The 27,253-nt window shown below is 37.2% G+C and overlaps 1 protein-coding gene across 2 annotated transcripts in view; it reads right to left on the minus strand.

The window, feature by feature from the left end:
* FAM102B (family with sequence similarity 102 member B) overlaps positions 1-27,253 on the minus strand; it is a 75,001-nt gene that overhangs the window by 32,792 nt on the left and 14,956 nt on the right. For both annotated transcript variants that reach the window (XM_037826490.1, XM_037826489.1), the window contains exons 2-5: positions 20,928-21,048; positions 13,487-13,516; positions 3,381-3,497; positions 662-708 (exon numbers count right to left, since the gene is read on the minus strand). In XM_037826490.1, coding sequence (XP_037682418.1) covers positions 662-708; positions 3,381-3,497; positions 13,487-13,516; positions 20,928-21,048 — 315 coding nt within the window. The remainder of the gene's footprint in view (positions 1-661; positions 709-3,380; positions 3,498-13,486; positions 13,517-20,927; positions 21,049-27,253) is intronic.

The following is a 27,253-nucleotide window of genomic DNA, read 5'->3' on the forward strand; positions in this document are numbered from 1 at the left end:
CTTGAATATGCCAAGCACACTCCTTCCTTAATGCCTTTGTCCTAGTTCACTCTACCTTGAGTTGCTCTTTCTCCAGATATTTGCAAAGCTTGTTTCCAATCTCCTTCAAGTCTCTATTCAAATATCTTTTCCAGGGATGCCTTCCTTGGCTATATAAAATAGCAATCCTTCACCCCACCATGGCCCTCCTATCCTGCTTTACTTTTCTACAAAGCACTCATCACAATCTTTCATATTTATATTTACTTGTTTGTTTGTTTTCCTGTTAGAATATAAGCTTCAAGATGGCAGGGACTTAGTCTATTTGTTCAATGCTGTTTCTCCGGTGTTTAGAATGGGACTCAGACATGGTAAGGCATTTAATAAGTATTCGTTGAAGAAATGAGTAAGTTCACAGAGGTCAAAGTGAAAACTTGAGTTTGTATAATTTCACCTAAAACCTGAAGAAAACAAAAGTCCTATGGCTTAAATAATTCAGAAGATGGAGAGCTCATTCGGTAACTGGACAGAAATTTCTATGAAAGTCAGTCTCTCAGGAAAGGAACCATCCCTTCACTGGTATCAGACTGTAAACACTATAAAATATTAATGTAAAAATTTTAAACAAATAAATCACTTTCTACTTTCAAAGAAATAACCCATTTACTGGGCATCAACTTACGTTTTAAAGCATGGGTCACCAGACATCAGTTGCATACTGATCAAAACCTGAACACAGAAAAACAAATACCATGACTACAAAGAATCTCTTGAGAGAAGAAATCATGTTCTGTTAATCTATGCATCCTTCACAGTACCTTGTCCAATATTTTATATTTAGAAAGCATTAATTAAAATGATTATTGAGTTGGGTTACATCCAATATTAAATTACTACTTCATATAGACATAAAATCATTTTTAATGTTCAAAACCTTTTAAGTGGAAAAGTCAGAATAGAAAAAATGGAAGCACAAAGCAAGTGCTTTTTGTAATCCTGTGGGTGTGGCTGTGCTGAGCTAGTTTATCTGTTTTTACTCCCAGATTCCCATGGTGTTACGTGCCTGGAAAGACTTCCCTCCAACCTCAAGGGATGCTTGCTGCTGGTCTCTAACAGCAGAAAGCTTCTGGCCTTTGCTCCAGCTTAAGATCAGGATTTAAAGATTTTCTAATGCTTTCTGAAATGCTGCTATTCTTTAGTTGCTCACTACTTTTTAAGAGTCAGCCATGGAAGCTTATCTATTCCTATGGGAATGATAATGGTAATAATAACACATTAACAACTGTGCCAAGCATGAGAAAAGTGTTTTATATGCATTATTTCATTTAATCTTTAATACACCTATGAGATAGAGGTCCCTTCATTTTAAGCACAGCGAGATTAAGCGGTAATTCTGAGGTTGGATAACTAGTGAAGGGAGAATTGGGATCTGAATCCAGGACTGAATACCAAACTCATGGTCTTGATGAATAATAGTATATTTATATTAATACATGTGTTTTACCTAACGGCTGACATTTATTCTTACATAACCTTATTTCATTTTTATCTCTTCTCTCCACTGCCTCCACTATGGTTCCTTTTCTCTTTTTTCTTTAACTGCCAAGCTCATCAAATGTGTGACCTATACTTACTACGCTGGTTTCCTTAACACCTTTCAGAGAACCCTACAATCTAGTTTCCAACTCCATCAAAACAGAACTTTTGAATGTTTTAGGAAGGACGTGGAGATGCATGAGCAGCTTTTAAGAAATTTTGTATTGACGTGGAGACAGTGGGTGGAGGGGATGAGAAGTTGTTTTATTTTTGTTTTAAGTATGGGAGATACCAGAACTGTCTGTTTAAATGTTTATGATGATAGTTCATTAGAGGAAGAGATGATTAGGAGAAGAGATAATGCAAGAGGCATAGATCTTGATTAACTGAGCTTTGGATTTTAGAACCCAAGAAAAAGGATTGATTTCTGACAGGAAGAAGGATACTTCATCCATTGTAACAAGAAGCAAAAAGGAAAATACAGCTGAGGAGGCAGACAGGATTGTGAACTCTGGGATAGGGAGATGAGGGATTTTGAGTTTAATGGCTTCTACTTTCTAAATAAAGGATGAGGTAAGGCCATTAGCTGAGAGCAGGAGTGGTGAATGGAGATATGAGGAAAAAGAAGGTATGAAATAGAATGTCTAGGAAACTTGGAAAGGAAGCTTACGATCGAGCACAGTATGATTGCTGGATGGTGAGAAGCATGGCTTCAGTAAAACCAGCTGTTTGGTTGTGTGACCTTCTTCGGCAATGTTCAGTAACTAAGATACAGACCTAAAGAAGATAGATAATTGAGTTCAATTATGCTGGGGATTATTCAGGGGAAAGCAATGGAAAAAGACAAAAGCAAAGGACAAAGGAGTATTTTTAAGGATGTGATCATCTCTGACCATGGAATCTAAACTAGACAAAGACGGAAGTGAAGACAGGTGGGGACTGATAGTGAAAAACTAAAGTGATAAAGTGGTGAGGTTAAATTTAGCATGTGTAGTAGAACAAGCTGGCTGGAAGTGTAAGAGAAAGTGATAGGAGAGACGAATACATTAAATAGGAATTTTGAAGGTGGCAGAGTTTCTAGTGGTAAGAAAGTCTGGGATGTGACTGTGGAAACAGGAGCTGAGATGAAGAAGAAAAGTTTGCTCAAAGTAGAGATTTAAGGAATTGAGAATCATTAGGCACATATAAGATGAGCTAGAAAGAGAACATACAGAGAAAAACTGTAGGTAAAGGGTAATTCTTTATTCCATTAACTTTTGACCATCCAGTTTTAATTCATAATTATTTTCCTTTCTTCTTCTTAGATAATTTACCATCATGGGGTAACAACTAAAATACAGAAAAAAGATTCATCCAGTGAGTTTTACTATATGCCAGGTACTTTAAAAACATTTTATCATTTCATATTCCCACCAACCCTCTGACGTATACATTATCATCTCTGTGGTCACCAGAATACATGGCTCTTGATGGTACTTGGTAACAACAGGGCAGATTTCCAGAAGTGAGTTTCACTTGTTACTTCACTAGTTATAAGAGAACCCAGTGCCTTCTATGTACCTATTACAGGTGCTTTGGAAATTCTGGGGAGCTATAAACATTTCAAAGTGTTCTAGTGCTTTGTGTATTCTTCCCTGTATATTCATAGCACCAAAGGGAAACACCTTAGGATACAAGAGTCAACATGTGCTACTTTTCACTGTTCTGTCATTTGGATAGGTTTTTGCCCTAGGTAGTGAATATTTCAGTGGTGTGGTCAGCTTATGATCTCAGTATTGAGTCACATCTTAGCCTTGACACATCTATGCTTATTTAAAGGCAAAGAATCTCATTTTTTTTTGACATATAAACCTTAACATGCTTACTTTAAGAATGGAATTATCCTGTCTTGTATTTTTGGTATCATAGCCTTCCAGTAAACAGCGACGAGTGGTATTTCCAGATCCAGCAAACTCTGCCAGGTTTAGATCTGCAAAGCCCAGCTATGAAAAGAAAGAGAATTATATTAATAGAATATCTACTAGGCTTCTATCATATTCTCCTTAAAATAAACATTCAACCCCTGCCCTAGCCCAGTTTTCTCAAATTTTAGTCATTTGCAATTTTTGCCATCTTAACAATGCCAGTTCTATTATTTGTTTAATGTTTGTTGTTAAACTGCCTCACTTTTTATACAATTTATTATCTATTCTATTCTTACCTTAAGCAATAGGATCTTTGAAATCACAGATTTGATGTGCTAAATATATTATTTCTATACACATTACAATAAAAATGTAACTGTTAAAAACATATTAAACACTAAAATCATTGCAAGTACCACTAATCATTTGCATACAAATATAGAAAACTAATCAGACTCTCTTTCCCTCTTCTGGTTCTAGCTTTAACCACTGACACCTGCAGATACTGGCAAGTTATAAAGTTATCATTCTCCACACAAGAACTAAGATAAATTAAATAAATCCGATGCTTTCTTTGGTACAAGCTCTTTCTCTTTCATTACTTCCACATTTGCCTTGCTGAACATCCTTGAGCTGAATCTCTCTTCATGGAACCTACTCCCCCCTTCTCCAACATCTCTGCCCTACATCAGCCCCTTCTCCACTGCTACCAGAAGCTCAGCTCAAACCTGTTCCTCTCTCTTATTACCACCCAAGTTTGGTCCCCATATTCTGCAGCTACTAAAAGTTATCCTACAGTCTTTCCTCTGACGCTGCTCAACCCTATTTCTTGTTTCTAAATGATATAACAAATCAGCTCGATTATATCATTATTTTTTGAACTAACCAATTCTACTCTATATGACTAAGTGTATATAATCTTATATTAACAAGAAAAAAGTTCATTTAGCTTGCAATTAATTAAGCACATCTCCCTGAGTATATAATAAAAGGTATTATACATTTCAAAGACTGCTGTGATTTTAAGTAAAGTTTTAAAACACACAGTGGGCACATATAAATGGAATTAAAAAAGAAGCTTTTAATTGCAGGCTGGAACATTATTTAGTAGCTTTTATTGGTATAAATGAATGAAGAATAAGAACTTAAGAGACCAGTTGCAAGGCCGTGGGCACTATATACAACAACAATTCAGGCAACACATCAAGTCACAAGTAACATCTACCTAATTTTTGTTTGGTTGCTCTGGCCTCATTGACTCTTTTAGGGGTCCTGCAGATCAGCAGAAAAGCCTGGATGTGTCTGACGCAAAGCCACTCCCAGCTGAGCATTTTGTGAAAGACTCATGTGATTATTTGATTACACATTATCAACATAGCCTATTTCATACCTAATCCTCCCTCTTTGAACCTCCAAACCCTCCTTTCCCATCACCACTCTCTGTTAACTTTTTTTCCTATTTCATTCAGAAAATAAAAGCAATCAAAAGAACACTTAGAGCTAAGGAGGACTTTTGGAATATGGCAAAGAAAGAAGAACCAGGAATGAACTGGCAGGAACTACTGGAATCAACCATTTTCAAATGGTGCAGGAGTTTCTCCAGGGAAAAGCTGGAGTAAGGTGCTGGTAAACTGTGGCAAATATTAGTAAATTTCACCCTCCATGCCCTGGTTACCATCACCCACTCCCAAGCTGTGTGTCAGGCAGCAGGGGGTACTGCAGTCCTGGTTCCTGGTGCAGCTTGCTGGTGCCAGGGTGGGTTTTAAGGACCTAGACCTCCAGCATCCAGAAGTGTGGGTCTGATCACTCATCACGGCTTTTTTTTTTTTTTTTTTTTTTTCATTTTTACTGAGATTGTTCAGATACCATACAATTATCCAGAGATCCAAAGTGTACAATCACTTGCCCCTGGGTACCCTCATAAAGCTGTGCATCCGTAACACTTAATTTTTGTTCAATTTTTAGAAACTTTTCATTACTCCAGACAAGAAATAAAGTGAAAGATGAAAAAAGAAAAAAAAGAAAAGGAAACTCTAATCCTCCCCTATCCTTAACCAACCCCCCTCAATTATTGACTCGTAGTATTGATATAGTACATTTGTTACTGTTTATGAAAAAATGTTGAAATATTACTAACTGTAGTATATAGTTTGTAACAGGTATATAGTTCTTCCTTATATGCCCCTCTATTATTAACTTCTAATTGTATTGTCATACATTTGTTCTGGTTCATGGAAGCGATTTCTAGTATTTGTACAGTTGATCATGGACATTGCCCACCATAGGATTCAGTTTTATACATTCCCATTTTTTGACCTCCAACTTTCCTTCTGGTGACATATATGACTCTGAGCTTCCCCTTTCACCTCATTCACACACCATTTGGCGCTGTTAGTTATTCTCACATCTGGCTACCAACACCCCTGTTCATTTCCAAACATTTAAGTTCATTCTAATTGAACATTCTGCTCATACTAAGCAACCACTCCCCATTCTTAAGCCTCGTCCTATATCTTGGTACCTTATATTTCATGTCTAGGAGTTACATATTATAATTAGTTCCTATCAGTGAGACCCTGCAATAATTGTCCTTATGTGTCTGGCTTATTTCACTAAGTACATTGCCCTCGAGGTTTTGTCATCAACCAGTTTTTTTTTTTTTAATATGGTTTTGTTCACTCACCATACATTCCATCCCAAGTAAATAATCGATGGTTTTCTGCATGGTCATACATTTATGTGTTCACCACCTTCACCACTATCTATATAAGGGCATCTACATCTCCTCCACAAGGCAGGAGGGAGAGTCAAAGAAGGTAGAGAGGCAAAAGAAAGAGGAAAAAAAAATGACAGCTAGGAAGCAGCAAAAGGAAAAATAACCTTAAATCAAAGTAGAATAAAGAATCAGACAATATCACCAATGTCAAGTGTCTAACATGCCTCCCCTATCCCCCCCTCTTATCTGCATTCACCTTGGTATATCACCTTTGTTACATTAAAGGAAGCATAATACAATGATTCTATTAGTTACAGTCTCTAGTTTATCCTGATTGCATTCCTCCCCCAATGCCTCCCCATTTTTAACACCTTGCAAGGTTGACATTTCTCCCTCGTAAAAGAACATATTTGTACATTTTATCACAATTGTTGAATACTCTAGATTTCACCAAGTTACACAGTCCCAGTCTTTATCTTTCCTCCTTTCTTCTGGTGTCTCACATGCTCCCCACCTTCCTCTCTCAACCGTATTCATAGTTCCCTTTGTTCAGTGTACTTATATTGTTGTGCTACCATCTCCCAAAATTGTGTTCCAAACCATGCACTCCTGTCTTCTATCACCCTGTAGTGCTCCCTTTAGTATTTCCTGTAGGGCAGGTGTCTTGTTCACAAAGTCTCTCATTGTCTGTTTGTCAGAAAATATTTTGAGCTCTCCCTCATATTTGAAGGACAGCTTTGCTGGATATAGGATTCTTGGTTGGCGGTTTTTCTCTTTCAGTATCTTAAATATATCACACCACTTCCTTCTTGCCTCCATGGTTTCTGCTGAGAGATCCGCACATAGTCTTATGAAGCTTCCTTTGTATGTAATGGATCGCTTTTCTCTTGCTGCTTTCAGGATTCTCTCTTTGTCTCTGACATTTGATAATCTGATTAATAAGTGTCTTGGCGTAGGCCTATTCAGATCTCTTCTGTTTGGAGTAAGCTGCGCTTCTTGGATCTGTAATTTTATGTCTTTCATAAGAGATGGGAAATTTTCATTAATTATTTCCTCTATTATTGCTTCTGCCCCCTTTCCCTTCTCTTCTCCTTCTGGGACACCAATGATACGTACAATATTGTACTTTGTTTCATCCTTGAGTTCCCGGAGACATTGCTCATATTTTTTCATTCTTTTCTCCATCTGCTCTTTTGCTGTAGGCTTTCAGGTGATTTGTTCTCCAGTTCCTGAGTGTTTTCTTCTGCCTCTTGAGATCTGCTGTTGTATGTTTCCATTGTGTCTTTCATCTCTTGTGTTGTGCCTTTCATTTCCATAGATTCTACTAGTTGTTTTTTTGAACTTTTGATTTCTGCCGTATATATGCCCAGTGTTTCCTTTACAGCCTCTATCTCTTTTGCAATATCTTCTCTAAACTTTTTGATTTGATTTAGCATTAGTTGTTTAAATTCCTGTATCTCAGTTGAAGTGTACGTTTGTTCCTTTGACTGGGCCATAACTTTGTTTTTCTTAGTGTAGGTTGTAATTTTCTGCTGTCTAGGTATGGTTTCCTTGGTTATCCAAATCAGGTTTTCCCAGACCAAAACAGGCTCAGGTCCCAGAGGGAAGAAATATTCAGTATCTGGTTTCCCTGTGGGTGTGTCTTAGAAAATTGCTCCACCCTTTGATGCCTCAGGTCACTGTGCTTTTCTGCCCAGCAGGTGATGCCTGTTAGCCTATAATTCTTGACTGGTGTGAGGAGGTGTGGCCGTGTTCCCCCAGGCTCTGGGGTCTGGTTCTGAATGGAAAGGGCCCCACCCCTTTCCTCCTAGAGAAGACAGACCCCTCAGGTGGAGGTCATTAGCATTTCAGTGGTCTCTCTCTCTGCTTGTGCTGTCTCCACCCTTCCCTGGAAACTGAAAATGACTGGGGTTTTCTCCACTGAGCCGAAAAAGAAACAGATAGTCCCCTTCAGACCCAGTCCAAGGCGACCCTCCAGCTCTCCAAGGTCAGTCGTCACCCAAAGCCTCTGTCTGTTTTTTGGGGATGTGTACCTGTAGTGAGCAGTTCACACTCGCTACTTAAAACCCCAGCTGGAGCTCAGCTGAGCTATATTCGCTTGCTGGGAGAGAGCTTCTCTCTGGCACCAGGAAGCTTTGCAGCTCGGGCTATGGGGGAGGGGGTCTCGTGACTTGGATCCGCAGGTTTTACTTACAGATTTTATGCTGTGTTCTCAGGCATTCCTCCCAATTCAGGTTGGTGTATGATGAGTGGATGGTCTCGTTTGTCCCCCGCAGTTATTCTGGATTATTTACTAGTTGTTTCTGGTTTTTTGTAGTTGTTCCAGGGGGACTACTTTGCTTCCACTCCTCTCTATGCCGTCATCTTGCCCCCGATCACGGCCTTTGATCAGCTACTTCAGACAGCTGGAGGGCCAACTCCGAGGGCAGCCATTGTTCCATCCCTCCACAGGCAAAAGCAGCCAAGGAGTCTTCAAGAGGCAGTACTTCACCCCCTCCCCGCCTTTGCTCTTTCAATTTCCCATTTGCAAGCAAAAATAGCTTGTAGGAGTCACAAATTGATGGCTTTAGTCCTCAACAAGAATGACAAGAACTTGGCAAGTCCAGAGGAGGGGGAGAACTAGATTTCCAGAGTTGTGACAACACAATACTCATAACGTTCAATTCTCAACAAAAAAATCACAAAGCACACAAAGAAATAGGATAGTTTTGCCCATTCATGAGAAAAAAAGAGAAAAGAAGTATAAAATTCCTAGAAGAAAACCTAGGGAAGCATCTTCTGGGACCTTTTGTTAGGCAGTGGTTTCTTATACTTCATACCTAGAGCACAAGCAGCCAAAGAAAAAACAGATAAATGGGACCTCATCAAAATTAAAAACTTCTGTCCATCAAAGAACTTCATGATGAACATAAAAAGAGAACCCAGGAATGGGAGAAAATATTTGGAAACCACATATTCAATGAGGGTTTAATATCCAGAATATAAAAATAAATCCTACAACCCAACAACAAAAAGACAAACAACATAATTTTAAAGTGTTCACTTAAAATGTTAAAATGACTTTTACATTATGTATATTTTATCACTATTATAAAAAGAGCATTTAACCTACACAAGCTCTTGTGACACATTCCGTCACGTACTGGCATTTATGGCCATGTATTTTTGCCTTCCCATTTGCAGTACTACAGACAAACTGGCTGTACTCCTATCTGTGGCCACCCACTCTCTGGTGCATTGCTTCTGCAATTCTTCTCTCCCCTTTGTTTTGTTTATTTATTTAAATTATCTGTTTTTTATTTTATTTTTTTCTTCCCTCCCCTTTGCTTTCATAAAGTTCCCCTCTGTACTGGATTATTCCCAACAGCACACAAACATGCTGGATTTTTTTCCCTTCTTAAAGAATAAAAGAAAACAAAACTTCTATTATCCCACAATCGCCTCCAGGTTACTGGATCATCTTTCTGCCACCCCTCACCCCCCACCTCTACAGAGAAAATCCTATAAAGAGCTGTTGGTACTGACTTGACTATAGCTGATCCCTCTGTCCCTGTGTACCTCGCCAACTTCATTCTCCCCCACTCTCCTCCTCTGAATCCCAATAGCCACAATGTCTTGTTGCTTGAAAATGCGAAGATCATCTCAAGGCTTTTAACACTTTGTTATTATGCTTGAAACATTCTCTCTTAGATCTTCTAGCTTTCTCCCTCATCTCAGGTCTCTGTTCAAATGTCATCTCTCTAAAGGAGCCTTCCCTGACCACCCTAAAATATGCCCATCTCCTCCCTCCCCTCCTCTGCAGTTGTTACTCAATAACCCCTTACCTGTTTTATTTTTCTCCTTAGTAAAATTATCACATGACACACAAACATATTTCATATTTATTTTGTTTCTTTTCTGTTCCCAGCTACCTCCTATTAGAATGTAATCTCCAGAAAGGCAGGGGTTTTTGACTGTTTTGATGAATGCTGCATCTCCAGAGCTTAGAAGAGTGCCAGGAACAATGCTGGCACATGGTAGGCACTTAATACATAGTTGTTGAATAAAAAGCAGCACACTGGCTCACCAGCCACTGATGGAATACCTGTACTACAGTGTCACCAAGCATAATGCAAGTAAAAAAATAAAAAGAACACGGACAGTCCTCATTAAGAAAGCATATCAAAAGGTGGGATAATTCAATGTAATCTTAATCTGAAGTCTTCAGATTAACAGGTTCAAAATTTATCAAGCCCCTTTTATGTGCCAGGCCTGTTTAAACACTGGAAAAGTGATGAACAGGACAGATAAGGATCCTGCCTTCAAAAAGTTTACAATTTACTGAGTTACTAGAGAGTCCACATTTTGTTATGGTTTTTTTTCTTTGGCTTTACTGATACAATGAAAATGGCACATAAACATGAATACCCGACATACCTGTAGTAGACACTACTTCACTCAGCAAACAATTTTGAGCATCTACATTCCAGGTAATGTTAAGCTCTGGGAATGAACAAGTCAAATAAACCATCCTACTCTCAAGGAGCTTACAGTTTGAAAGAGAAGACAGAAAACACATTCCTATAATACAGTTGGTAACTGCTGTGACAGAGGAAGGCACAATTACAAGAAAGAGTGGAAAAGAAAATTTGTAGTGGGGATGGATGATTAAGCTGGATCTTTAATGATACATCAAGAACATTAAGTCACGAAGGAAAAAAGGTTAAAACTGGATGGGATACTCCAGGAAATTTATGAGGGCAGTATACCTGAAATATAAAGACAAGTGTGTGTGTGTATCTGTGTGTGGAAGAGATGAGGTAGTATATACGATTTACAGATCAAAATAGGTCTTATATACTAGGTTAAGGAATTTAAATGTTCTTTTACAGGCAATGGCTAGCTACTGAAGGACTAAAAGTGAGCAAATAATATGATCATGCTTTAATTTTAGAAAGATCACTGGCAGTAATATGGAGGATTGACAGAAGGGAGACAACAACAGAGGCAGGGAGACCTGATAGGAGGATAATGCAGGTTTTCAATAAGAAATAAAGATGGAATGGTCAAAGGTAGTGACCTCGGAACGGAGGGAAGGGATAGTTTCAAGAGCTTTTTAGAAGGGAAGAATAAGATGGTGTGTGAGCCACAGTAGACCCTGTGGATGTCTACCCAACACTTTATGCCCTGATATTGCCTGCTAGAAGGGCCCCGATTTTATTCAAATTTCCACTCTTCTCAGTTCATCCATGTGTGCAAGGAAGGTGATCAAACCCCTAGCTCAGGGTTAAACTGTGATTAGTCTAAGTTAACCATGGTAATCCATTCCCATTGCCCTGACTTGTTTAGAAGTGGGCTTTTAATGAAGTCTAGCCAATGAATGGAATGGGGAAATCCTCTGAGGGCCAAGAAGAAAAAGTTTTCTCACTCAAAGAAAGTCACACATGGATCGGAAAGGTACCTAGATTTTGTCATATGTGAATGTGTTGACTAAACCTCAAGAAGTTAAGTACCTGGTAACCGTGAGGGAAGCTAACCAAGGACAAAGTCAATACAGAGAATGGAGGAACAGAAAAAGAAGGGAATATGGGTTCTGATGATGTTGTTAAGTTAGTGGATTAGCCAATCATTTAAGAGTTGTCAGTACTGTCTCTGATCCCTCTGTCCCTGTAAAATAGAGCAGCTCTATTTTATGTCTACCAGTTCTATGAGATTAAACAAAACTTCAGATGAGGAGACTTTTCTGTTACTTGTAGCAAAGAACATCCTAACTGACACTGCAACCAACTGAATTTATGGGGTTAGGAAGATTTAGTGGTTAAAACTAATGCCCAGGAGAATAAAAATATATATGCAGGGCCCTCCTGAGGAGCCAGGGGAAAATGTGGAAGTGTTGGACTTCCTCACCTGGATTGTTGCTGATGTTCTCACAAACTGGTGATCTGGTATACTGAGCCCTCTATCTTGGGGCTTGCCCTTATGGAGCTCATTACTGCAAAGGAGAGGCTTAACCAGCTTATAATTGTGCCTAAGAGTCTCCCCTGAGTACCTCTTTGTTGCTCAGATGTGGCCCTCTCTCTCCAGCTAACCCAACTTGACGGGTGAACTCACTGCCCTCCCCCCTACGTGGGACCTGACTCCCAGGGGTATAAATCTCCCTGGCAACAAAGAGTGAGACTCCCGAGGATGAATCCGGACCCGACATCGTGGGATTGAGAATATCTTCTTGACCAAAAGGGGGATGTGAAATGAAACAAAATAAAGTCTCAGTGGCTGAGAGACTCCAAATGGAGTTGAGAGGTCACTCGGGTGGGCGCTCTTACGCACTATATAGATAACCCTTTTTAGGTTTTAATGTAGTGGAATACCTAGAAGTAAATACCTGAAACTATCAAACTGCAGCCCAGTAGCCTTGACTCTTGAAGATGATTGCACAGCAATGTAGCTTACAAGTGGTGACATTGTGATTGTGAAAGCCTTGTGGATCACACTCCCTTTACCCAGTGTATGGATGGATGAGTAGAAAAATGGGGACAGAAACTAAATGGAAAATAGGGTGGGAAGGGGGTCATGGTTTGGGTGTTCCTTTTTACTTTTTTTATTTTTACTTTTGCTTTTTCTGGTACAAGGAAAATATTCAAAAAATAAATTTGGTTGGATCAATGCACAACTCTATTGTGGTACTCTGAACAATTGATTGTGCACCACAGATGTGAATATATCTCAATAAAACCAAAAAAAAACACAAACAAACAAAAAAACAAACAAAAAAAACCCCCACTAATGCCCAGGTTCTTGGCTCAAATGACTGGCTTGATGGCAATACCATTTATAGAGATTGGAAATAAAACAGGACTGTGTGGGTTTCTGGTAGTATTACTAATTCCTTCTATTTAGCAAAAGGGTGAACATAATCATCAGTAATTCCATTCAGCTAGTGAATGTAACAAAGGATGTTAGTGATCATATATATACAGAGTGCTTAGAGAACACAGAGTAGAGATCTTAGTCTTCTCTGAGGGGAGATGGGCCTGAGAATACTTCCCAGGGGAGACTGTTTGAACTAATAGTTGCTATGGCTTAATGCAAACCAGAGCTTGTCCCTTAGGAGAAAAGCTAAAACTTAACGATAACAGCCCATAATTAGCATTTAGAAAGAATCTACCTATAATTTATTGTTGGCTCCAACTGTTCAACCTCCAAGTTGCTTTATTTAAAAATAGCCAAGCTTGAAAAGTAAACCATTTAATTTTTACAGTAGAAGGGTAAACCATTTAATTTTTAGAACAGTAAACCATTTAAATTTTAAGCTTAAAAACAGCAAGGTACAATAAATATTACAGATTCCAAAACAGTTAGAACAACTACTTACCTTTGCATAGGCTTTTCCACCTTTTAATTCCTGCCAAAGATAGAAAACAGTATATAGATATCAGCTGATTAAAGATTTAAAATTTAAATATGTCAAATCATTCTGAAGGACATTTACATGCTGGCAAATACCACAGACAGTAAAATTCTGATAATTTTTACCCCAACTATTTGGACCCTGCATTCCCCAAATGACTAGAATTTTTATTTAGCATTGAATTTTAATCTGAAAGAAACAAATGGTGAGAATAAAAGATAAAATTTAATTTACTTATTCCAAAAAAAGGTGCCAAAAAGTGTCCTGGGCTCATTGCAAGAGCCTGTAACATCAAAGAAAGGTTAAATTAACTTATTTAGTTAAGCATATTAATATAACTTTAGAAAGATTTCAACAAGAGCTGAAAACCCTACCTCAACACAACCACTGTAATTAGTTTTTATGAATCATTTAAAAGATGCTCTATGCAAATAACAGCATATATGTTATATATTTTTTCCCTTTTATCCAAATTATAGCATACTAAATACACTATTCTACACCTTACTTTAAATATATATTGGGGGATACCCCAATATATATTGGGGATTATTCCTTGTTAGTAGAGTAGAAACCCTCTTATCTAACATGAACAAGACTGGCAAAAGTGAAGAATAATAAAATAATATATAGACATCTTAACATTTTAACTTAAAACATACAATTGTACATTAATTTGTAAACCTTTGACTTATGACTTCACACAGCTGTGTGCAAAATACTTAGAACAATGCCAAGCACACAGTATACTCTGTATACAGGTTTGTTATTATTATTAGGGCCAAAACCCCTCCCCTAACCCACATTTAAAAATGTGTTTGTTGAATGGAGTTGTCACTTTCTTGCATAAATCAGATTCATGATGCATCATCTATCACTTCCATCTTTAAAGTCATGAACTTAAACAAGATGAGAAGCAATCTGGGGTCAACTCTTTTATTCAGAAATATTTGCTGCCTCCCCCCACCCCCCCTGCTCCTTTGGTTGGCTATGCCACTAGACGTACTCCATTATGAATTACCACCTTTTTTCTTTTTTATTAGATCATTGCCATATGCCTTAATAGTGCCCTTCATTTAAAAAACTCTCCATATGATCCTTGTCTCATTATGTAGTTCATTTCTTTGCTCTGCTCTTCAATCCAGCTCTTCAAAAGACATATCTATATCTGTATCCCACTCTAATTAACCCCCTCCAAGTGGGCTTTTGTCTTCATTTTCCCTCTGCAATGGCTCTTAAGATTACCAATGATCTTCATTTTTGTTAAAGTCAAAGGCTAACTCTCTATCCACATCTTATTTAACCTCTTAGCAGAATTTGACAGGCTTAGCCACTCCACCTCCTTTCTTCCATCATTTTCTTCTCTAAACTTCCATAGTGCTACAGTTGCCTGGTTTTATTCCTTCTTACTTTCCTTTGCTGGATTCTATTCCTTTATTCAACTTCTGTAGAAAGAATGCTAGTTGTACCTCAATTATCCATTTCCCCCTCTCCATAGTAATAAAATCCCCTATTTTTAATTGGGCATCTGGCCACCCAAAATAAAACAACACTACATTTTCTACCTTTCTTTTGAGCTGTGGCAGTGTGACTAAGATCTGGCCAATAGTATAAAAGAAGCGATAGGCATAAATTCTTGCTCCTTTCTTGTACGTGCCAACACTAACTGATAAGTGTTAGAATGACCCAGGTCTTGTCTAGGGCCTCTTTTATCTACTACACTTTCTCCTTGAGTGATCCCATTTAGGCCCATGACTTTAAACAAGCATATGGTGATGACTCTCAAATTTCTAGTCTGAACGTCTCTCCTGAATTCCAGACTAATATTTTTAAATGCCTACTTATCATTTCCACTTGGATGTCTCACAGACATCTCAAATTTAGTATGGCTGAAATAGGTCCACTGTTCTCTATCTGCCCCCAAAATTGTTCCCCTCTAAGTCTTTGCCATTTCAATAAATAGCACCACCATTTACCCAGATGCTCAGTTATCCCCAACTCTTCTTTTCCCCTTGTTGTGAGTTGAATTGGTCCCCCGAAAAGATATGTTCAATTCCTAAACCCCAGTAACTGTGAACATGACTGTTTTGATTTTCTAACGCTGCTGTTATGCAAAATACCAGGAATGGATTGGCTTTTATAAAGAGGGTATATTTGGTTATAAAGTGTCCAAGGTAAGGCATCAACAACAGGGTACCTTCACTGGAGAAAGGCCACTGGCATCCGGAAAACCTCTGTTAGCTGGGAAAGTACAGTGGCTGGTGTCTGCTTGCTCCCAGGTTGAGTCTCAAAATGTCAGTGTCAGCTTTCAATGTCCGTCTTCAAAATGGCTCTCTAAGTTGCAGCTGCTGAGTTCCTTCTGATTGTCAGCTCTTTTACATGGCTCCAGTTATTTAATAAAGACCCACCCTTAATGGGTGGGGGTAACATCTCCATAGAAATTATCCAATCGAAGGTCTTGCCCACAGTTGATTGAGCCACATCTCCATGGAAACAATCAATAGGTTCCAATCTAATCAACACTAATATGTCTGCTCCCATAATATTGCATCAAAGAACATGGTGTTTTGGGGGACATAATACATCCAAACCAGCACAGTGACCTTATTGGGAAATAAGGTCATTGGTGATGTAAGCACATTAAAATGAGGTTATATCGGATTAAGGTAGACCCTAATCCAATAACTGGCATCCTTAAAAGAAGAGGGAAATTTGGACACGTAGGGAAGAAGGCCATGTGAAGAGGAACATGGAGATTAGAGTTATGCAGCTAGAAGCTGAGGAACACCAAAGATTGCTGAAAACCACAGAAGCTAGAAGGGAGAAGAAAGGATTCCTCCTGAGAGCCTTTGGATGGAGCATGGCCCTATTGATCCCTTGATTTCAGACTTCTAGCTTCCAGAACTATAAGAAAACGAATTTCCGTAGTTTTAAGCCACCCAGTTTGTGGTATTTTATTATAGCAGCTCTAGGAAACTAATACTTCCCTCATACCCTACATTCAACCCATTAGTGAGGTCTAACTCCAATATATATCTTGAATCTTACCATCTCTCTTGTTGTAATTCTATGTGAAGACATAAGCATTTCTCACCTGAACTATGTGGTCTCTCTGTAATTTATCCTTCACATAGCAGCAGAAGTGATCTTATATAAGATCGTCTTCTCCTTATTAAAATCCTCTAGTAGATTCCATTTATAATTAGAAAAAAATCTAAACTCCTTACCAAGGCCCCACCTGATCTAATGTCTCCAACCTCATCACCAAGCACTCTCCCTCTCCATATTTCTCATGCTCCAGCCAGACTCATCTTCTACATTTAAACATGCCAGGTTTATTGTTTATCCTGAATGGGGTTCAAAGCACTTCTGAATCTGTGGCTTGATAACTTTCAACAATTTTCAACAATTTTAGAAGATTCTCAGCCATCTCTCTCTCCTCTCCTTCTAGGGTTCCAAATATACATTGTTTCCCACATCTTATACTTTTTTTCTGTATATTCCATCCTTTTTGTTGCTTGTGCTTTAGTCTGGATATTTTCTTCTGGTTTATTTTTCAGTTAACAATTCTCTGTTGAGGTGTTTTTCATGTATTTAAGTTGAAATTTTAGTTGTCTTTTTCAGCTCTAGACTTTCAGTTTGCTCCTTTTTAAAAATATGGTTTCTGATTCTCTGCTGAAATTACCCATCTTGCTCATTAGTTACAGTTATAGTAAAAGTTGGTCTCCGATCACTCCAAAATCTGATCTTCCATTCTACAATCTATTTTTCCTTTTGATTTTTGGTTATGTAGTCATAACATCTCTTGGTATTCTTGGTAATTTTTGTGTATGAAAACTTGAAGTAATTTGAGATTCAAAGAATGGTTTGGTTACCTTCTTCCAGAGAAGATTTGCTTCTGGCAATTAGTAAGGTAGGAACAGATCACCTTCATCCAAACAGGGATTCAGCTGATTGGAAGTTGGGTTTCAGTCTTTATATGGGTGACTTGATGTTCATCACATTCTTCTTCCTAGCTTGAACTTTAGAAGCCTGGAGTGTTTACTAGGGCCCCTCATCCTTGGAGGGCCCTGGACTTGTTTGTTTTCCCCTTAATCCTTTAAGATTGTTGGAATCCCAGTTTAACTTCTCAGCCACTAGACCACTGTTTTCTGCTCATTTTGTTACCCAATGCTTGCAATTAGCAAATGCACCAGGAGTAAAAGCAATGCAGAATGTCAGGCTCATTTCTCTATATTGATTCTAAGTCCCTCCAGTCCTTACTGCCCTGGCAACTTCTGAGGCCTTCAAACAGATGCTTTTAGTATTTCTTCTAGCTTTTTTGGTTGTTCTGAGGGATTGGTGTTCTGCAACAAACCAGTCCACTGATTTCAAAAGCATAAATCTCCAGGTTTTTAAAATATAATATTAGGGCCTTTTTCAGTTTTATATCCTACTCCTTAGAATGGTCTTTCCCTAGATCTTTACAATTTTCTAAAGTACTATTCTTTTCCCAAGGTATTCTCTATTACCCTACTGTATTTTATGCATAACACATCACTATCTGAAATAATTCAATTTGTTTACATGTTTACTGTTTGTCTCTTCTACCTCTCCTCCAACTCCAACCGGATGTAAAATCCTTGAGAGCAGGAACTCATTCTGGTTCACCAATGTATTCCCAGTGGCTAGAACAGTACTTGGCACATTACATGCATTCACATATCATATTTGTTGACTGATTACTTAATTGCTTCCATGTATCTAGAATACATAGTGTATTAGCAAACTTTTGATTTTGTTCTGATAGGTAAAAAAAGAGTATCTTTTATAGTTTTAATTTGCATGTGTGATACTGAGGTAGCTTTTTAATATGTTTAAATGCGACCTATATTTTCTTTTCTGTGAAATACATATTCCATTCTTTGCTTATTTTTCTAAAGGGTTGTCAATCTTGTTTGTATTGATCTGACTTTGTTTATGGTATTTTTTTTTGCTATGTGGAAAATGTTTAAAGAGTTGAGTTTACAGATTTTTCATTCATGGCTTCTGACTTTAATATAATACTTGGGAAGGCTTCACCATTCTTATTAATCAAGGTTATAATTATGTATAGTTACAGTTTACCTGTAGAAACAGGCCCATTAGTACATACTGGTACACTAGATACAGAGAATAATCTAGACATCTTTAAATTAATGGACATTACAATACATTTTGAAAGCAACATAAATATTAAGTCTAATTTGGGCTAAGCAGTCCAGGTAGTATAAGCTTAGTAAATATCTCTATCTAACCAAGCATGGTAGAAACTATCAGCTGTTCACCAATATCCACTCTCCCTTCTTTAATGACAGAATCTGTTGGCCACCTAGCTAGAGACTGCATTCACAGGTTTCTTTCCAGGTTTGGTGTGGCCATGTGGCTAGGTTCTGGCCATTGGGATGCGTAGCAAGTCATGCACAGCACTTCAGAGCCATGTATTTGTTCTCTCCTGCCCTTTTCTCTCTTCTTGCTGGTTCAGAGATGACAAGACTGGAGTAGCCCTCTTGGATCTAGACATGAACACCATGTGGTGAAGACAGTAGAGGTGCTCTACTAGCCCTGGATTCTTTGGCTATTACCTGAGAGAGACATAAACTTCTAACCTGTTTTAGTAACTGTATGTTTGGGTCTGTTCAGCAATTTATCCTATATCTAACTAGGACAACAAATCCTCATAATCTGAGGACCTGGTTTATTTTTGATGAACAAGTCCTACTTGAAAAGAACTATTAATTTTGTTTTTCTTTAATGCACTTTGGGTTCCTTTAATTTGTAGTTTGCTTTTTTTTCAAACTGAGTTATATGTTTTCTATTCCTTAAAATTCAAAGACTGACAGAATCACGTTTAAAAAATCACGATTAGAACTCCACTTATAAAAGGTTTCAATGAAAGAACAGAAGTTAAGGGGGAAAGGGAAGAAGGTAGGTTACTTTATATACATATATATAACAGTGAATACTTATAACTCAAGGAGAAGAAATTTTAATACCCTTATTTAGGTAAGGAAACAAATTCAGAAAAGTCAGGAAAATTATTTTCCAATGTCTTACAGTTAGTAAGTGGCATATCTGGGATCCAAACTCAAGTCCATATGACACAACATGTGCTTTCAGTACACCATACTTCCTTTAAGGAAGCCTCCACTCAATTACCGCTGCTCCAAATATGACTCTTTTAGAGGTCTATTTTCATTAAAGGTTTAAAACATGTAAAAATAATTTTATATATACATGTACATATGTTACATTTTAACAGAGTAGATTAGGCAATATAAGAGAATTCAAAATATAGTTACCTATTATCATAGTGCTATCAGTTCATTCAAAATGCAGAATAAGAAAGATCAAACTAATATGTTAAAAGGAAATATCTAAGACAGAACACAGACTTAGAATTAGAAAGATTTGGGTTTGAGTCCTGTGGTGGTTTGGAGTTGTTATGTACCCCAGAAAAGGCCATGTTCTTTTAATCCATTCCTGTGGGTACAGACCTGTTGTGGGTGGGGCCTTTTTGTTAGGTCATTTCAACTGAGATGTGACCCACCCCATTTCAGGTGGTTCTTAATCCTTTATAAGAAGAGAAAAGCCAACAGAACTTAGAGAGAAAAGCCCCAGAGATGCTAAGAGAGGACCCACAGAAGTTCAGAGAGGAGGCCACTAGAACCAGGAGATGAAAGCAATGAAACTTGGGAGTGAAGGACCAGCAGATGCTTGCCACATGCCTTGCTAGCTGACAGATGAACCCCAGATGCCAGCAGCCTGTCTTCAGAGAAGGTATCATCCTGTTGATGCCTTATTCGGGACATTTTCATGGCCTTAGAACGGTAGACTTGCAGGCTAATAAATCTCATTGTAAAAGCCAACCCATTTCCAGTATATTGCATTCTGGCAGCTTTTGCGTACCAAAACAAATCCCTACTTGCCATTTATTGGCTTTGTGAATTTGAACAAGTAACTTAACCTCTCTGAGCCTTGGTTTTAGTTTTCCTGAAAATGGAGAAAACAACAACTGATTTCAGCACTGTTGATAGAAATAATATATGTAAAGCCCCTAGTGCAATGCCAAACAAAGAACAGGAATTCAATGAATGATAGACTATAAACACATATTGTCCTCAGACTAATACAAATAAAGTTAATACTTTTATGTATAGTGACAGTGAAATGAAGAGGTTCTTGAATAATGCTTTAATTTATAACTTCAGATTCTTCTTCGTATTTGCCATAGTACTTAAAATTATTGCTGGAAGTGTAAAGTGAAATTACATACATTATAACAGTTCCAACGACAAAGATAAAGCAAAGCTAAATGGAGTGAGTCAGTGACTATGGAACTAATTATGGCTTCTAAAAGAGGAGAAGTAATAGGCTATTTTTATACCTTTCTCACAGATACTCTGTAGATACAGGGATCTAGGATGCCTGTGGTGGCACTTGCACTCATTTTGCACATAAATGAGAACTTCTTTCTCCAGCGAACACAGTTTGCTTGCACGACCTCCCTGAAAGGGGGAAAAAGAGGCCAGTTAATTAACTATTATTGATGATATGTTAAAAGCACACACATACTTTCATTCATGTCTGTAAGTAAAAATGACATATTAAAGCCAGTATTTAGAAATAGTGAAGGAGGATGAAAACAAATCCCTAACAATGTTATCTGAAAATCTTTGGAGGGTTTTAATTAACCACAGGAAACTGGAAAAAAGTGAATTTACTTACCAATTCGATCAATATAAACTGAGAGTTTACTATTCATTCATTCATTCAACAAACAATATAAATATTATTTTATGTGTATTGGGTATGTGCTAGGTGTTTAAAATACAAAGGTGAGAAGGACATAGTTCCTAACCTTGCAGGGCTTATAGTTTATAGTTAGTACTAGATGTGGAAAACACAACTACAGCTTATTGGGGATTAAGAAGACACATGAATAATACTGTCTCTCGAGTAATAGACTGACATATTTGCTAGGACTCTGGAACAGGCTCTTATGTGACAGTAAGACAGTCTAATGAGCCAAGAGACTAGGCTGGGATGAACCAGAGCTCTGAAAAGTGTCTATGAATGATCTCAAGATGGGAAAAACCCAGAAATGATGAAAGCAGAAAATAAGTCTAACATAACACCCTGGACAATACTAGTAATACTCTGCCAACCACAGAGAGTACTTGATAATTACTTGTAGACCAAACGAATAAATGAAGTCATGCATGGGCCACAAATGATCAGTTCTAGCTTCCAGTTCTTTTCTATGTTACTTCTTCATGATTTCTAAATCGATCACTTTGCTGTACCTAGTACCTTTACCCTAATTCAGACCTTTGATATCTCTTCCCTGAAATATGGCAATAACCTCCTAAATGGTCCCCCCTGAATCTAACTTCTTTACTGCTACCAGAGAGCTCCTTCTAAAATACAAATTTGATAATACAATTCCTCTCCTTAAAATCCTTCACTACTTCCCCATATCTTATGGGATAAGATATGGCATCTCCATGATTAGCCTTGTCTCATATTGCTTGTTGTTCCCCATTTTTACTTCAGATGACTTCTCATTTGTATGCCTTGTTCAAGCTGTTTTCTTTTCCCTGTCTGTCATCTACTCTCCCTTCTACCTTTCTACTTTCACCAATGTAATTCTAACTCATTTCAGCTTTCCCCAATGCAGGCTTCAACTGGTGTCCCGGTGGTCCTCCATTCCCTATTCTAAAGCACTGTCACCAGGGGTGGGACCGGGAAGAACCAGCTGAGTTGCCTTTCTCAGTCATTCCATTCAGCCCTCGTCCACAGGATGGAATCCTAACTTCCTTCTTTCCTGCCTTATTTCTGACAGATTCTCCTATGATTATGCATATTTCAAATGGACCAATATTGTAAAGGAATTTTTAAAATCTATAAGCTTAAAAAATCACCTCCTGCCCTTTCTTAATATGAACTGAAGTAGAAGGAGATATAGTAATGTCAATAATTTTTAGTCTTTAATATCAAAATAATAGCCCTGGATTGTTTAAACCAATCTCTCTAAATAAAAACAATCTCTAAATAAAAAAATGGGTTTGTGCATGCCTAAGGCAATTACGCATTTTTTTGGTGATAATTTGAATGCGTACCTGTGTGTTTGACAGCTGCCATAAAAAAGTCCAAATTAGACAATAAACAAACAAAGTGGAACAGTTAGTTTGTGACAATTTGTTATAATGATGTATTACCATGGAAACAACTCAGTCTACTTGGCAACTGAGACAAAAGTCACATTAGCAAATGCTTTCCGTATGAGTCATGAATTTCCTATGATTTTAAACAGTTGCTTAACCACTTTAAGAAGCAAAGCAACAAAAAATGATTTGCACTGATACAGTAGAAAGCCAAATATCTCTAAGATAAAATGATAAAGCTGCTGAATGTGAAATAAAACAAGCAGAGAACCTAAGAGAAGATAAATGTTGCTTTCGGCATTGTTTTTGCTTCAAAAGAGTTACAGAAAATCCAGAAAGTCTTTAAAAATAAAAGTAATGAAAAATAAAATGAAAATTATGGATCCATTTTTTAGGACAACTTAGGTACTAAACCAGCAAACTGCAATACTTAATACTCTTGGAATAATCTGCAAGTGTATATATACTCTAGGCATATATTTAAAATTATGCCATGTCTTGGTAACTCTAGGCAAATATTTAAAATTATGCCATGTCTTGGTAATTCAAAGTATTTAAAAATTTTTAGAAACAATGGTAAGAAACTGCCATGAGGAATGCAAGCTGTTTTGCCAGTCAGCATTGCATGGAGGTTAAGCACTTATGAGCGAGTCAGCTTGAATTCAAATTCTGCTTCTGCTACTTGCAGCAGCCATACTGGACATGTTCCCTAACCTCTCTGTGTTTCAGTTTCCTCCTCCATACAACAGGCATGGTGACAGTACTTATACCTTATAGGAATTTGGGGAAATAATACATAGCATTTACAACAGTGCCTAGCTTCTAGTTTATCTCAATAATATATGTTAGAAGCTGTTATTATCCAGGATATATACAGCTCCAAGTCTGCTTAAATTTGCCCTCCAGATGGAAAAAATTGTTAAATTTACAAGTTTAGAACATTTTCTATAACACTTATGAAATTTTCTATTTTATAAAAGATGTAGATTACTAAAAAAAAAAAAAAAGGAACCTTTGAGAACCAAAACAAAAACAAATATTTTAATACCCCAAGTATAAATCAGATCTATAGAATTGTGACTTCTAATTACAACAGTAAGGATAAATGACTCTCTCATACTCCAGAGGATTTTTTGATTTGGGCAGTTGGGTAGACAGTAATATCATTCATCGAAAAAAAGGGGGGAGGGCACAAGAAGACTTTGTTTTTCTTGTGTATTTATCTACTCATTCATTCATTCACTGACTCATTCATTTTGCTGGTGGGGTACCGAATGAGGGGAAATGGCAATCAGTATGGGACATTATACGTAGGAAAGCCTGTGGGTCCTTCATTTGGAAATGTCCAGTAGGCAGATAGATATATAGACCTAGAACTCAACAGAGAGGTCAGGGCTGAAAATACAAATGCAAAAGTTCTCAGCATGTAAGTGATAAGTGAAGTCATGAGAGTGGATGAGGCCATTCAGGGGGAGTGGATAGGGGAGGAAGGGAAGAGAGCTGAGCCTAGAACTCCAGGGAACATGGATACGTAGGGTACAGGAGAGAAAGGAGGAAGGCAAAGGAGACTGAAGTGTTAACAGACAGAGAAGCAAAAGTGGATTATGTTGTCACCAAAGCCAAGAAAATTTTTTCAAGAAGGAATTGCTCAACAGTATCAAATGTGGCAGAGACATCAGGTAAAATAAAGACTAAAAAGAATTCACTGGATTTAGCAACTGTTAAATTTGACTACTGTAATTTCAGTAGAATGGTGAGGGTGAAAGCCAGACTACGTTGGGAAGTGGAGACAGAGAACACAGACAACTTATTTCAAGTATATTAATAATAAAGTAGAAAAAATTAGGGCAGGAATCAGATGTGATATAGGGTAGAAATACAAGAGAATTAAGCATACTTAAGTACTGATGGGAAAAAGCCAGTAAGAGAAAAAGTTGAAGATCTGAGAGGGTATGAATGATGGCACCAGAAGGGATCTCTCCCTGAGAATGTCAGAGGGGATGGGATCTAGACAATAGCTGTGGACACTACTAGACAGAAGCGGCTCCTCTTCCATCATGAGGAGGGAAAGAGGAAAGAATTTGTTCTAATGCAGGAAAGTTTGTCAACTGACCATTGCTAATTGCCTGGAACTGTTCCAATGACAAATTTCATATAAAAAACACAGCAACACAGCACTACTTGGTACACAGTAGATCCTCAAATAAATGTTTGCTGAATACTTGCACGTTTATAATCTACTTACAACACAAAGTCTTTGTAGCTTTGTATGAGAAAAGACTTGTACTCAGCATCTGGCACATGTCCTAATGAGAAATTTCACTTAAAAAAAAAGTGTGCCTATTTCTGAATGACAATTGACTAGTTAATAATTTGGTTTTTATGAGTAAAAAAAAAGCTTAAACCCAAAATCTGTTTATGTTCACATAAAGAGACATGTATTCTTTAAGTTCTCTTATATCTATATCATTCTTTCTATATACTTTTTGATCAAATTTCTAAACATTATTACAATTAGAATAATATTAAAAAGAAAGACTAGCATCCAGGTGATTAGTATCACATGTCAATTAACATATAGTTTCATATTCAGAACTTTCCAGCTTAACAGTCTGTGAGAGAAAAGCAAGTTGGTATCATATAAAGAGCAAAGGATAGAGAATAAGGAAGTCTTTTATTACAAAACTATATAAGCGACTTTGGACTGTCACCAAACCTACTGGTGCCTCAATTTCCTCATCTAGAAACAGAAATGTTGAACTAGATGCTAACTAGCATAAAAATTTCATGATTCCATGTATGAATTTTTTGATAAAAAATAACATTTTACTATCCAGGAAAGTTGATTTATTTATATATAAGTGTACAAATTCTAGTTCCCCACTTTCCAGAAAGACCATGACAGATGAAGAAGACACAATGAAAAAGGAAATAAGAGAATAAACCATTCTTAGATTAATCTTAGGAAAGACTTCATACTGAAAATTTGAGAATACACACCATGGTCTAGGAAAAGTAAAGGAAAACCATGCAAAATTTCCAAATTTCAGAAAGTTAAAAATCCTGCAAGTATATAGGGAATTAAAATTAGGTTATACACATAGAAATGAAAATATGTTCTCCACAATTCTTAAAAACAAGGGACAAGGAAACAACTTTACAGAACTCAGATGCTGGTGTAAAATCAGGACGCTCTCTACCCAGCCCAAACTATGCATTGTATATTAAGAAAATAGGAAAATTCTCTCAGATATGGAAGGACTAAAACAAAACAATCACCCAAGTACCCTTTCTGAATAAGACACTTGAAGAACTGAACAAGGACATGAAAAATGAATAAAAAGCTAGCTAGAAATTAAGAATCAAGATAAAGCAAGAAATCAAATGAATAGGTTACTTGTACTTTCAAATGTACTTGACTTTTGTCCTAAAGGGATCAGCCTTTCCGTTATGAATATTCTAAAAACACATGTGAAAGTAACAGCTGTAAACAATTTCTTCAATCACAGATACAATCAGCCAGTTTCCAAATCAAGAAATTATGGTTCCTCATTGTCTGTAGACTAAAGGCTAAACATTTCCACCAAGTATTCAACCCTCCATGCTCTGCTTTCAATCTCTCAAATTTGATCCCCTATTATTTACCTTTAATTACTCTTCACTCACACTGAATTATCCACTATTTCTTTATCTAAGCACCATGTACTGATATGCCTTTCTTTGTGCCAGATGGGGAGAACTATGCAACCTATCATGCAACCTCATCCACATGGTATAAAGGAAAGGGAACTAATTTTTGACTCAGAAAACCTGGACTCGAGTCTAATTTCAACACTAAATGATGTTGAACAAAATACTTTCCTCTGCATAAGTTTCCACCTTAATGAAATGTTTTTTAAATGGCTATAAATTGGTAACATGATACCTGAACCTATAAAATGGTTCTAAAAACTTACTTCAAAGGGTAGTTTGAGAATTAAATGATATAATACACATATAAAGCACTTTAAAACCACAAAGAGTTATTTATCATTAAGACTTCACTCAAAAACTTTTGCTATGATGCATTTCCTGAGTCCTGGGTAAAATTAAACTCATTACTATAAATTCCTGGGGTACTCTATATATCCACTGTGGAGTAGCTTGCCTTGCAAATGAAAGATACTGAGAGCAATTTTAACAAGGATTTTAACAAAGTTTTGCAATGTGTTATGAAAGTTTTCTTCCTTTAGTATTTTCACAAGTGTAATTATCAAAAGGGAAATCTATAATATAAGAGGAAGAAAATGTACTGGGTTTTTCTGCTACAGTGATATTAAGCAGTGAATTCAAAACAACATGTACAGGTCACCAAGACATACCTGGAGATACAGATAAGGAGAAGATTGAGGAATGTTTACATTCTGGAGATCTGGAGTGAAATGAGGTGATAACAGAGTTGGAGTTTGACAAAATAGCAAAAGGATATTACAAACTGTACTGTGAAGGTTCTACTCTGGCTATCTTGGTTTTCCTTATATTATAATGAGAAAAAACTCATGCTAAT

This window comes from Choloepus didactylus, chromosome 2, assembly GCF_015220235.1.
Source record: "Choloepus didactylus isolate mChoDid1 chromosome 2, mChoDid1.pri, whole genome shotgun sequence".
Taxonomy (NCBI): domain Eukaryota; kingdom Metazoa; phylum Chordata; class Mammalia; order Pilosa; family Megalonychidae; genus Choloepus; species Choloepus didactylus.